Raw genomic sequence first — 13270 nt, forward strand, 5'->3', positions numbered from 1 at the left:
CCTCATTTGCACAGTAGTTCCTGCTCTGGTTTCCCAGCAGAATGTGAGCATTGTTAGAAGGCAGAACATGAACCTGCTTAGAATTTAATTGATAACCTTTATAATTTCTGTGACCGAGGTTTTCCTAAAGGGGATTTGTGCGTTTAATCAAGCCATGCGATTGATGCTAGTCGCACAGCTCTGTGTGGCAGAACATGAACACTTCTGAAGCCCTCCTCTACTTGAGAAAGGCTAATGCTTTATTCCCATTTGCAATGTATCTGGAGGGATACGTAACTGAACGCTAAAGCTGATTCATCCAGATACGTCACAGACTTCGTCTTATCTTTTTTTGTCCTGTAGCAGGTCAATTGTCAGTGCTGCTTATGTCTCGCTGCCATCCGCCGCAATATGAAAATTGTGCCCCATCTCTGGGTCATGGGACTGACTTTTCCAAAGGGGATATCTCTAGAATCGCTACATTAAATAAGAAATTGTTTGAATAATGGCATAGTTCTATATTTATCTTTACTAACAATGATAACTTCAGGATTGTGAGGGTAGCGGTGGGTAGGGGTGTCAGCACATCTTGCATTTGCATCTGTATTTGTTATGTAAGCGGATAGGTGGAGCTATGGTGGTGACAGTTATTTTCAGGGTTGGGGGATGGTGGCCAAACGCCACTTTTTAAGGAGGAGAACAATGGCAACAATTTTGATGGGAAACGGTGGCCATACTTGTCAATAGTGGGTGGTAGTTACATTTGTGAAGGGGGTAGATGTAGGGGTTCTGGTGGCTGCCCTCACTTTGATGGGCACAAGGGTGGAATAGTGATCTCATTTGCTGTAGGGGAGAGGTGTGTTCAGTTGGCCACACTTGTGGGGGAGGAGGGTTCACCATGTGAAAGAGGTAGTAATGCAAGAAGGCCCCCTCAAAGAATCAAGAGGGGACTGGTTTGTAGTTACACCCCTGCTTTATCAATTTGCTTGTTAACTAAGCTTCCTTTGGGGACAAAACCTGCCCTTCCCCCCTCACCTCCTCTAATCCCTTATCCCCCAAACCAAGTGCCCCAGAGTAAGTCTCCCAGGTACCTGCATACTGCATGTTTCAAACATATTTAGATGTCTTGCAGTATATGGAGGCTGCCACGTTTATTTCCTTTTCAACAGTACCAGTTGCCTGGCAGTCCTGTTAATCTTTCTGTTCATCAGTATTGTCAGAGTTAAACATCAGGTATGCAAGTGACAGTTTCTATCCAGGTCGGGACCAGGTCGGACTGGGTCAGACTATAGCATAACCCTCACTGATAAGTAATTACAGCCATAAAACACTTTCCTCTCAGTAAATGGCTTCTGAGAGCAGGAAAGAGATACAAAGGTTCAATAATTAATAGATTTGAGTTCTGGCATAGTTCAATGAAGATGTCATTGAGCCAAGACAATGTAACAGTAAAAACTTAAAAACAAGATTTAACTATAAAATAAAACTGTGGGATATCTAAAAAAGTCATTCTTAGGGGAAGGGGGAGAGATACAATTGTTTTTCTCATCAGTTTATTTTCACCTCGGATGTCCTTTAAGAAAAACAAGAGACCTTCATTTGCACATGTTCATCAGCAATCTTATCATGTCATCTGTGTGCTAGTATAGTAGCTGGACTTTTCAACAAGGAAAAACAAAACAAAAAACTGTCAGGGTATTTGCACAGACATATCTCCGTTTTGTTTTTCCAACACCCTGGTTTTGCACAATTTATTTATACGGCATCAGATATAAATGTCCCTAGCGTATTTATTTTAATTCCTTAGTACCTTCATGCTATACAGTAAAAATGAATAGCTACTTTATATGTCTCTGTTTGAACCATCCTGCTTGAAGGAAATAAGGCATGTACTATTTGTAATTGGTGGCCAACTGTAACAAACCGCACTCTCCAGGAGTCCTTACCAAGGAACACTGGTTAATAGAGCTTGTATCTGCTGGGTAATCAGTCTCACAGCTGGAATGCAGAGCTTCTCCCTGCCCACATATTTACCCAACATAATGGAAACGGTACTGGCAACAACCCTTCAAGATTCATTTGCAGTGTCTACTCAGTTTCTTCTGTTTAAAATAGCAGCCAATTTATATCTAATATGGACGGACACAAGGTAATCTTGAAGGGCAAATTCCCTCCTCTCAGATTCTGATAAGGGTTGCATTTGGGACACGTATTCCTTTCAAATGCCACTTCCATTAAACATCACAAGCCGCGGTTTTGCCGTGTTTCAGGGTACAGAGATGTCTACACCTATTCATGTTCTCAGCAGGGGTTGAGAAAGTCTCACTTGATGCAAACATGATGTCCGTCAAAAAATATAGACCGGGACAGCATTGGATTCCCCTTGGAACGTAAAACAACAAGCTAGGTTTTTTTCTATGCTGGACATCAAAGAGCAATGATATAATGTGTATGAGATGCTCGGTAACATGGAATTATTTTGACGTCCAGCGAAGGCATTCCCCACTGAAATAAGACCATGACACTTTTCCTGACTGCTCAAAACATGGTTTCACTTATGACACATCTGCAGGCGTAACAGATGAGAGGCTGAATGAAAGCATGGGGAATTTATTCATTAAAGGGGACCTGAACTGAGAACTCCACTCTGCTCTAAAAGATACACAACAGCATAATAATCTTTAAACAAAAATAATTTACTGTATATTCCTGCGTATAAGACTACTTTTTAACCCTTGAAAATATTCTGAAAAGTTGGGGGTCGTCTTATACGCCGGGTGTCATTGATGCCTGGTGATACACCCTATCCTGTTACCGCCTCTCAGATCTCCCTGCTGAGGGAGCGCAATCTATTCTTCCATACCGCTTTGATAAACAGGTAGACAAGGAGAGCTGACCAATCTACTTAAGGAGAGTTGACCAATGCAACAAGTCAATTGACTATATACTGTTATATACTGGGTAACACATACAGTACAGCACCAGTATCTGTTCATACAGCACCAGTACATGATTTTTTCTTTTTCTTTTAATTTGGTGTGTGTTGGAAGAGGGGTAGTCTTATACGGCGAGTATATCCCAAACTCTATATTTTAACTGGAAAAGTTGGGGGGTCGTCTTATACGCCCAGGCGTCTTATACGCCGGAATATACGATATTTGTTACAGCTGATACAAATCCTAAAATAACTGCACAGTTTCTACTTCCTGATTCACGAAAGCAGACATATTGTTTACATCCTGTGCTTTCAAATGGGCTTATCTGCCTAAAGCTGCGTACACACATGTGACTATAGTCGTTTGAAACGATCGTTCCCCGATCCTTTTAAACGACGATTGTTTGAAAAAAAGCAGCCAACGACCATGAAGTGTAACGACGGACGAGCTAGATCGTTCAAAACGAATGATCTAACTTGGCGGATTTTTCCCAACGACGATCGTTTGCAAAAGTAGTACATCGTTGGAAACGATCGTTCGTACTAGGCTTGACATGTGCATTTCACTATTTCTCCATGGAACTTTTCATTTTTATGCGCAGGCGCAATAGTTACTTTTACGTGATGTAACGTTCGTTCTAAGATCTGATCGTTACACACCTTTTAAAACTAACTTTACTTAGGTTGTTCTTTCATCAATTAAAAGTTTGTTCGTCGTTGACAACGAACGATCGTTGTCGCATGTGTGTACGTAGCTTTAGGCAGTCATGTGACACGGGGGAGATCAAATTACAATTTGTGATTAGACACAAATGAGGATCAAATTACAACTTGTGATTAGACACAGATGAGGGTGAATTAGACAGGCTAAACTCTCTAAATACATACAGGGTGCATTTCTGTTAGGTTTTCCTTGTGTCCTGTGCAAGAGTCCAGCTCCACTTTAAACTCTTGCAGAGGACAGATGGAAAACATAAAGAAATTAACCCTGTATGTATTTAGAGAGTTTAGCCTGTCTAATTCCCCCTCATCTGTGTCTAATCGCAACTTGTAATTTGATCTCTCAGCTGTGTCAGCTGACTGCCACGGCAGAGAGGCTAATTTGAAAGCACAGGATGTTAACAACATGTCTGCTTCCATGAACGCAGGAAGTAGATACACTGCAGATTTATTGCAGGATTTGTATCAGCTGTAACAAAGAATTTTTTTTCTTTAAAGATTATCATGCTGTTGCTTATCCTTTAGAGCAGAGAGTAAGTTCTGAGTTCACGTCCGCTTTAACAGCAGAAGAGGGTGATGTAGAGGTATTGCCTGAAGCAACCATAAAAGAGAACGGAACCTGCAACAAGTGTGCCTATAAAGAATGCTCGGGCCTTTTTGTTTACATTAGTATTAGGGCCCATTCACACTGGGGCGATTTGCGTACGTTTACAGACAATCACCGCATCGCCAATGATCACTAGCACGTTGAAAAGCGCTACTGTAATTAAAAGTATATGGCAGTGATCTCACTGCAGCGATCGCTGGTGATTTGCTGTAAACAAAAATGCAGTGCATGCAGTGCTTTTTTGAGATTTTAGAGCAATCGCGATTGAACTGTTAAAAAACGCAAATTGCAATCGCTCAAAACCCACTAAATTGCGCAGTACAAAATTATAATATGCAAAAAAAAAATCCTCGTAGCAAAACACTAGCAATTTTTCTGGCGTTTTGCTATCCTCAGTATGAATGGGTCCTAGGGTTAGATCTGTATGCTCGACCAGCTTTGCTGTCATAGCCTGAACTACAAATACCGTAACTGCCACTGAGATGTCTAATGTATAAATGTCATTTATCTAAAAAAGACTTTTAAGGCTTGGATCACACACATAAATCTGCACATTTCCGGTCCAGTCCTGTACGGTCAGTTTTGCATTAGTTTTCTATCAGTTTTATCTGGCTGGATTGGAACTGTACACTTTATGTGTGATCACACCCAAAGAAAACTGATACAAAACTGACAGGCCTGGACAGGAAATATACATCTGTTATAACACATACAAACTGACAGGACAAGACAGGACACCTTTTTATGTGTCAAACAAGCCTTACAGGGGCGGCATGGTGGTTAGAATTTTTGCCTTTGCCTAAGTCTAGGGTCACACTTGTCCATGCAGAAAAACCTGTGTTATGGTCAGCTCTCCATATGTGTGAAGACTTAACGCACCGTGCTTAGGTTAATAGAAGTCTATGGGTGACAAAGTAAGGTCTTGTTCACACTGCAGGTGTTTTTTCGGCCATCTGCGGTTTTTAAAAATCCCCCCCCCCCGACCGCGTGGCCAATGAATGTCTATGATAAGGTTCGTATCAGCGTGGTGCGTGTAGGAAAGTGGTGCGTGTTCCATTTTTGAGACAATTTCGGGTCACTGGATGGTATAGGAAAATCTGCGACCGTGTACAAAAACGCGCATTAAGAAGATTGCGCTTGAGTTTATAAGAATAAATACATTCTATTTATTCTTTTCCGGGTCAAAGAGTTCACTTCCTGACCTGCCTCAGGGAGTGAATTACAAAACCGCTTGAAAAAAACGCTTAGAAAACCGCTAAGCACAAAAACGAATCGCCCACCCAAGCGCCAGGAATCGGAAAAAAAAGACGCCTCAAAAAAAAAAAAAAAACCAAGACGGACGAACACGCGAATGGAACGCAATGTGAACAAGGCTTAAGTGTAAACGCTGAAGCGCAGTGCGTCACGGCGTGCATGCGCGGACCAACAGGAATACCAGTGGCGTAGTTTGTGCCCAGCAGGGAGTACATCACTGAGCGCGGGTGGCACTATGCATATGACCCTCTCAGCGCACTCTGCTGCATGGTCATATGATTGTCGTTTTTTTACGTTGCGATGGAATGTGGCAGGAGCATCGTATCCCAATGCAAAAATCAAGCGTAATGCTGGGAATACACTAAATGTTTTTTCGGCAGATAGATGGTTCGATAGATAATTTCCGACATGTCCGATCTTATTTTCGATTATTTTTATGATCGATTTCTCATAGAAGTGAATGGAAATAGATAAGAAAAGATAAGTGAATCGAGCAGAAAAAATAATCGAAAATCGATCGGTTGAAAAATCGACCGTTAAAACGCAGTGTGTATTCCCAGCATAAAACTGGCATGAGTGTTTTCAGGTGTTACAATGCCCTAATCAAACTCCTAAAATGCTACTAAGTACACAACAATGCTTAACAAATGCCCATACACAAGTGCATGCAAGTTATGCATGTGCTTTTACAAAACATTTTAAAGAAATGCCCTAATAAATGTGATTTTATGTTGAGTATGAGTATATACTTTTCTACGCATTGAGCAGAAGCTTACCAGTTTTTCTTAAAGGAAAGTCATCCTTGGAGTCATGTGCTCCTGGCAAAGGGCATTTATATGATGGAGAGGTCCCACTCAGTGGAGGAGAGCTTTGATCCAGTGAAGTATGATGTGCTGCCCTGCAACAGCAACACAGATATACAGTCATTCATGCATCAGTAATTAGTACTGTGGTGGGATAAAAGGAAAGGTAGCATGAAAAGATTATCATCCGATGCATCTGTTTCTAGTATCTGCTCCCTGTGTCTCCAGAATAGCGTAGGAGAACCCAACCACCGTCTGAACTATGTGTCTACAGCTTAGCTAACAAATACACAAGTTAATTGGTAACAGTGAATAAATATTCAGGCCCTATCTACACTTAATACTTTCTGTTGAGTTGTGTTGCGTCTGTTTTTGGCAAATGAGGTGCAACCCGATGCAACTCAACGCATTAAGTGTAAACAGAGGCTTACTTTCCAAGTGCATGGACAATAGAAGACGTTACCTTAGGCCGGTTTCATATCGTCAACCAGCTTTTTCATTGCAGTGTGATTGGATGATCGCATCACACCGCAAAAAATATGTTTTGTAGTTACCTGCATTAATGAGCGTTAATGTTAATCTTGGCTCCAACACACCATAAATGAAATTCTTTAGTGCTCAATTCCTGTAGCAACAATACGCATTGCAAGGGTATAAAAAAATTTGCTTCCGCACATGCACACCGCGAAACAGTTTAAAATATCTGCAGCACCACTGACTAATGACTTGCAGTCAATGAGCGTCAGTGCAGATGATGAACCATGACTTGCTGATGAACTAGTGTCAGATCGGATGCTTTTGGCGCATCACATAGTATCCGATATGAAATGTCCCATAGACTTTCATTGCTTTAGCATCACCCTGCGGTAAAAATGGGTAACTCAACACAATGAAAACGCATCCGTGTGAAAGGGCCCAAAATGAATTTTAGAGTGTTGTGGGAAATCAGTTAAAACCAAGAATATTGAGAAAATTTAAATTGTGCAAATAGGAAGACACGCATGTATATTTTCCCCTAATACAACTGCACGTGACAGCATTGTACCATAAAAACTCTGGCCTATTTCTCAAGGAAATGGCTGTGATTGGAAAGTCACTTTTCTAATTGGGGAGTCTGTTTTTGTGGGCTGTTTGATTTATTTATTTTTGTTACATAGTAGGGCCTTAAATGGCAAATGTTTCTATCCAGCTTCTTTTAACAGCGGTATACATTTAATCTCGGTTTAAAGGACTGCTGCCAGGCATTCTGATGGAATTCACAGAGATGGTTTGAACCCCATAATGATTTTCTATAGGCCAGTTCACATCTATCTGTGTGTATGGTATCTGTTGAATGACATGCATCTGCCCCAGACCCCACAGTTGACTGCAGTACATTCCTGGTGTATCCGTACAGCACTTCTCTGGTTGGATCCCTTGTAGTGTGAACACTAAGAGTGCTCTACAAGCATTAGGGTTTCTTTTCTCTTTCTTCATATCAATAAATTACCTACCTCTCCAACCTCCCCTCCTAGTCACCTGACGGTTCCTCAACTTCAAGAATGGCCCCACTCTTAGCATACTATGATTCTTCCCCTCTCCCAGCTTGGTTCCTTATATCTGCAAGCCATACCTAACTTCTAGGCCAGGTTGAATGGCAGGCTGGTGGTCCTCCCACAACCTCCAGTGGTCCTCCACATTGACTGGCCATGTCCCCATACGTCACAGCCATGCCAGTCCAATAGGAATAAATAGCATACACTGCACTTCCCTTATGGAAGAACAGGAGGGCGGTTGACTGGCTTCTTCCACAATGTCCCCATTTAATGGAGTCAATATTATGACATGGCTCATCTCCATAATATCTCAGTAACCAAGCTGGAGGTGCCCTCACGGCATCATAGCTGGGGACATAGATTGGTTGAAAAAAGAAATACCTCTATCAAGTTCAACCAGAAACTTGATAGAACCCACACATATTCTGTTGATCCGGAGGAAGCAAAAAAATACATTTATACTGCTGGCAGGTGATGTCACTGGAAGGAGATGATGCTTGCTTTTTTGGCATTTAGAAATAGCTGTTATTTCCCACAATGCAACAAGGCTCCCACAGTGTTATGTCAGGACTTCTGAGCAGTGAGGCTTGACATCACACTGTGGGAGGAGTTTTACCACAAAATTAGCCACACAGAGCCCCCTGATCCATTTGAGAAACCAAATAGATTTCTCATGTGAAAGGTGGTATCAGCTGCTGATTGGGATGAAGTTCAAATCTTGGTTACAGTTTCTCTTTAAAAGAGAGGGGGATTTTTATTCAATTTTCTCGGGGGTGAGGTTTGTAGAAGAGGAGGGAGCCCTTCAAGAACTGGCAAAAAAGCAGATACCAAAGGAGCCAGACTGCACAATACACAAGTCTACATTGGAGCACTAGTGTTAAGGTGCCCATACACTCGTCAGATTGGCAGCAGATAGATAAGAAATGCATCTGATGATCTATCTGATGCGTTTTTAGAACATTTTTTACCAGGATAGAATTTCAATGGGATTTCAGTTTGAAATCTATTGAAATTCGATCTGATGGCATTTTTTTGCCATCAGATTTCCATTAAGGCCAATGCAAACTGATAAGCAATCTCATCAGATCGACCTAAATTTTCCATCCTGCCAGTTCGATGGAAATCCATCGAAATCGATCGAAATCGGCCATCGATCGGTCGATTGGCCAACCGATTTGCAAACGATCAATCGATCAGGATCGATCGGTCGGCCAGAAAATCGGCTGAGTGTATGGGCCCCTTTAGATGCAGGGAAGCTGATGGCTTTTACTACCCTACAGTGAACAGATGCAATGAAAAAAAACAGTTCCTTTAAAATGCCTCTGGGTTTCCTAAATTCCTCCCCAGCAGAAGACATGTTAGAAAAATGTCTCTAGCCTTTACCCGATTACCTGGTGCTCAAGTCACTGTGTAAAAGACTAATATAGCAGATCTGACAGGTCCTCTGCAAATTCAACGCCATAACAGTGTTTCTCAAATCAGCCCTCAGGGGCCCCTAACAGGTCGTACTTTCCAAAGCTCCAAACACTTCCACAGGTGTATTCATTAATTACCGTTTAAAAGAAACACTGTAATTATTTCACTTGTACACTAAGAAGACATCTGGAAAACATGACCTGTCAGCTGTTTCCTAACAACTGATTTGGGAAGCACTCTGCTACAGCATAGAGAAACGTTGGAAAATCGATGAGCACATCTATATGATGTAACCCTATTATTTTATCTCGCAAGGTTCATCTATATGATTGTAAATGAATTGATCAGTTTTTAACGCTCACATTTATGACACAGTACAAACGTATGTTAGTGAGACTTTGTAAACTTAGTATCAATCAGTGGTAATTTTCTTGGCGCACGAATGTAATCACCACCGGGAGACTTGGGCGCAGGCTACAGCTGATATACGGCTTACTCTACTCTTGCACAAGTTCCCGGTGGCGCTAATTACTATTCCCTCTCCAGGTCCACGTGGATGGTGGGGAATGATGTAATTCGGCTTCCAGCTATTGCTGGCGGCCGACTTACAGTTTTAAAAGTAACTTCAGCTCCGTCTTCTGACGGCGCCGAAGTGACTGACTGTGTGCCGCTATAGTCGTAATTCCTATTATAGGCTGTGGTGGAGCCGGCTGTGCCCAAATCGCCTGCACTGTATTCCATGTGTTCGATTTTCTGGATTTTAAAACATTCATTATAGATAACTGCATGGCACAGTATAAAACTAACAGCTGTCACAGTAGGGGAAGTGACTTGTTGGTCAAGTCCATAGTTGGCTTCTAATGCTTTGAGGGAATTCAGTGGATGAAGTGGTAAGGCTGCACAGTGTAAATCCTTACAACCAGTTAGGTATGTAAAGACCTACAACAAGGCCACCTAAAGAGCTATGTCAAAAGGTGGTAAGAATTAATATGATCCCCATGTGCTGACATCCAGTGGCGTAGCTAAGGAGCTGTGGGCCCCGATGCGAGTTTTACAATGGGGCCCCCCAGGCACTCTATACATAACAATTGATATTGCGCACCAAAACCTGCCAATGGCAACTACAGTGTCAGAGGTGCAAGAAGGGGATGGGGAAGAGCTTGTTAATGTTTACCACTACTCAATGTATATATAGAAGTGATGATTATGAGCACAGGACTAATAGAGAACTAATACTGTAGTTGAGGGAGGGCCCTTCGGGGCCCCTCTGACCCAAGGGCCCCGATGCGGTCGCTACCGCTGCACCCCCTATTGCTACGCCCCTGCTGACATCTTCACCAGTGCTTTACGGAGTCCATAATCATGCCACTAACCATCCCTTAAAGAAGCTCACAATCTAATCTTTACCATAGTCATAATTTAATGTCCATAACATACCAGTAGTCTAATGACTTGTACACATGTGCGAGGCATGTCACCTGGCAGGAATCGGTACTTTATCCCTTAGGTGACCTTGCAGGGCTGAAGCGTTGCTAGCCTGTAGGCTAGCAACGTGTTACAGGCTAGTGACGCATTTTGTCGCTATACGGGGGGCGGAGGGAGGATAGAGCGGTTCAGGAATTACATCACAAGGTGTCAGAATGAGTGGAGAGAGCAATCACAAATCCATCCGCCAGGTAGGCCGGGTCGGAGGCTGCTGCACACATGCTGGGCTCTCAACAGAAGTGGTCATTGTGTAGGAGGCTTAAAGCAAACCTAAACTGAAAAATAAAATGCAAAATAAACATACACACATAATACTTACCTCCCGTGTAGTCTACTTATCAATCTCTTCCTCCTCTCCCGCGTCCTGTTTGTCCACTGTGATAACCCATCCTCTACTTTAAAAATGGCCATGACCCCGTGAAAGCTTCCAGGTCAGCACTGCACTAACCAGTGTTTTCGCTCGAGTCATAGAGAAGCATGGACATTACTTTGCACATCAGTTGTCCTTTCAGTTATAAATGACGGCAACTGATATAGTAAAAAAAAGGGCCCTAAGGATTTCAGCTTCCTGACAGACAAGTCTGACAAGATCTTGTCAGAACTGGAAGGAATTATTGTTAAAAGAAAATGGTGAGCTTCTGAGAGGAACGGACGGCGAGGCAAGTATGTAGTATTCATTTGCAGGTACATCATGTGTTTATTTTTAATCATTTTAATTGGCCCAGGATCACTTTAAGACCAATTAACTAAGCAGTATGCTTTTAGGATGGGGCGGGAACTAAGTTGCCAAGGCACACAATCATGGGGAGAACTTACAAACTCCATGCAGATAGTGCCCTGGCTGGGATTTAAGTAGTAGAGGATTTGTAGCAGCTGCTGATCTCTCTCAACCAATATACAGTATATATTCTGTACAGTATATATTCACATGGACCACAAAACAGGGTATTTTGTTTTGAAAATAATGTAAATGAATAAGAATGTAATCCCACGCTTATCAGCGTTTGGCACACAGTGGAGTTAACGGTGGTAAAAAAACATGGCATGTCATGTCTGAGCATAGCCGCAGCCAATGTGCTGAGTGCATGCAAGTGCCCGGCTGGTGCGCAGGAGCAGCTGACAGGCGGTGAATTCACCAACGTTACTCTCCTGTGTGAAAGAGGCCTCAGGACTGCATATCCTGGAGCTGCCTGCAAAACCTTGCTAGGAGTTTTCCTCCTATCCCGCAATATCCTGTGATGACCCTGGGGTGTCATATAAGTGCAGGAACCTTAGCCCCCTCCCCCCCCCCACTACCACCACCTTTTGCCTATAAAGGTGCTGCCACCATTCTTCCTCTAATATTAAAGAATGACCCAATATTAATAACCCATTAATCCTATCCTCCAGCCCAAAAAAATCAAACTTTCACTAGTTTAAAATGCTATAAAAACCAGCCTTCCATCCACTATGGCTGCAGAGATGTCTCATTCGGCTCACTCTGCACCCGGCTCACCCGCGGCGTACTAATACACACACGCCCACAAGTCGGTCAAAAGGGGCTTGTCTGCACTGCACAGGCAGCTCGCTCCTTTACGGTAGCGCGGAGCCGAATGGGCTTGGCTTTTTACGCTGAGCTGGAGCACCGGCTAGCATTCTGCACCTGCACAGTACAGGCGAGCTCCATGGAACTTAAGGGGTTCCCGCCCTGGACTGTAGCGAGGCAGAGGGATGGGGAAGCCTTTGTAGGGTCCGAAGGCTTCGCTATTCCGTGGTAAATATCCACATTTTCCTCCTAAGATTAACTTCCAACTAAACTCTAGGTATAAATGTTACTTTTCTTTTTAAAAGTAGTCTGTAGTCTGTCTCTATATAAAAAGGACTACTTTATCCTGAGGATTCCTGCAGTTAAGCATAACCCAGTATTAGGTTAGCTCATGGGGGTGCCAGAAGCACATGGATTGGATGTGTGTCAGGGACGGGAAGGTATGACTTGTATTCAGCAGTGATGCATTGTGGGGCATCTTTTTTTGCTCACATGAAGCTGAGTAGTTGCAAATACCGCCGAATTTAAGAAGGCAAAATGATAATTAACCCGAAAGAGCATGTTGTGCTGAAACCACTTCTAGAGACTGCTGCTATTTTCTGTCAAGGGTCTCCGGCTGTTTATCAGACACAAACCTTGCTAGCCTGAGAAGCTGAGTAGTGTACAATAATGTCATCACTTCCACACAAATCCGTTGAAAAGGGCTCACCCTGCTGCTGTTCAAATCCCCAGCCGCCTTCAATACTATTCCCCCTCCATCGCAACTCGGATGGAGTTGTAATGTGGGTGTCCGGAGATCACCAGGACCCTGAATTACCCTTACGCCCAGTTTTGGCTCTGAACGCCATGCACTGAAACAATCTGCTTCGGTGTGTGTGTGTGTGTGTGTGTGTGTGTGGGGGGGGGGGGGGGGGGGGTCCAAAGCGAGGAAGAGAGTGATGGGGAAAGCCTCTGGAGGATCCCTTTTGTGGTAAGTAACCAAATGGGGACCTTTCTTTTCCCATTCAGGGT

General features: G+C 43.0%; 1 protein-coding gene across 4 annotated transcripts in view; it reads right to left on the minus strand.

The window, feature by feature from the left end:
* Positions 1-13270, minus strand: part of HDAC9 (histone deacetylase 9) — a 660228-nt gene that overhangs the window by 82176 nt on the left and 564782 nt on the right. For all 4 annotated transcript variants that reach the window (XM_068235994.1, XM_068235993.1, XM_068235991.1 and 1 more), the window contains exon 8: positions 6272-6393. In XM_068235994.1, the coding sequence (XP_068092095.1) occupies positions 6272-6393 (122 nt within the window). The remainder of the gene's footprint in view (positions 1-6271; positions 6394-13270) is intronic.

The sequence above is a fragment of the Hyperolius riggenbachi genome, chromosome 5 (genome assembly GCF_040937935.1).
Source record: "Hyperolius riggenbachi isolate aHypRig1 chromosome 5, aHypRig1.pri, whole genome shotgun sequence".
NCBI classification, from domain to species: domain Eukaryota; kingdom Metazoa; phylum Chordata; class Amphibia; order Anura; family Hyperoliidae; genus Hyperolius; species Hyperolius riggenbachi.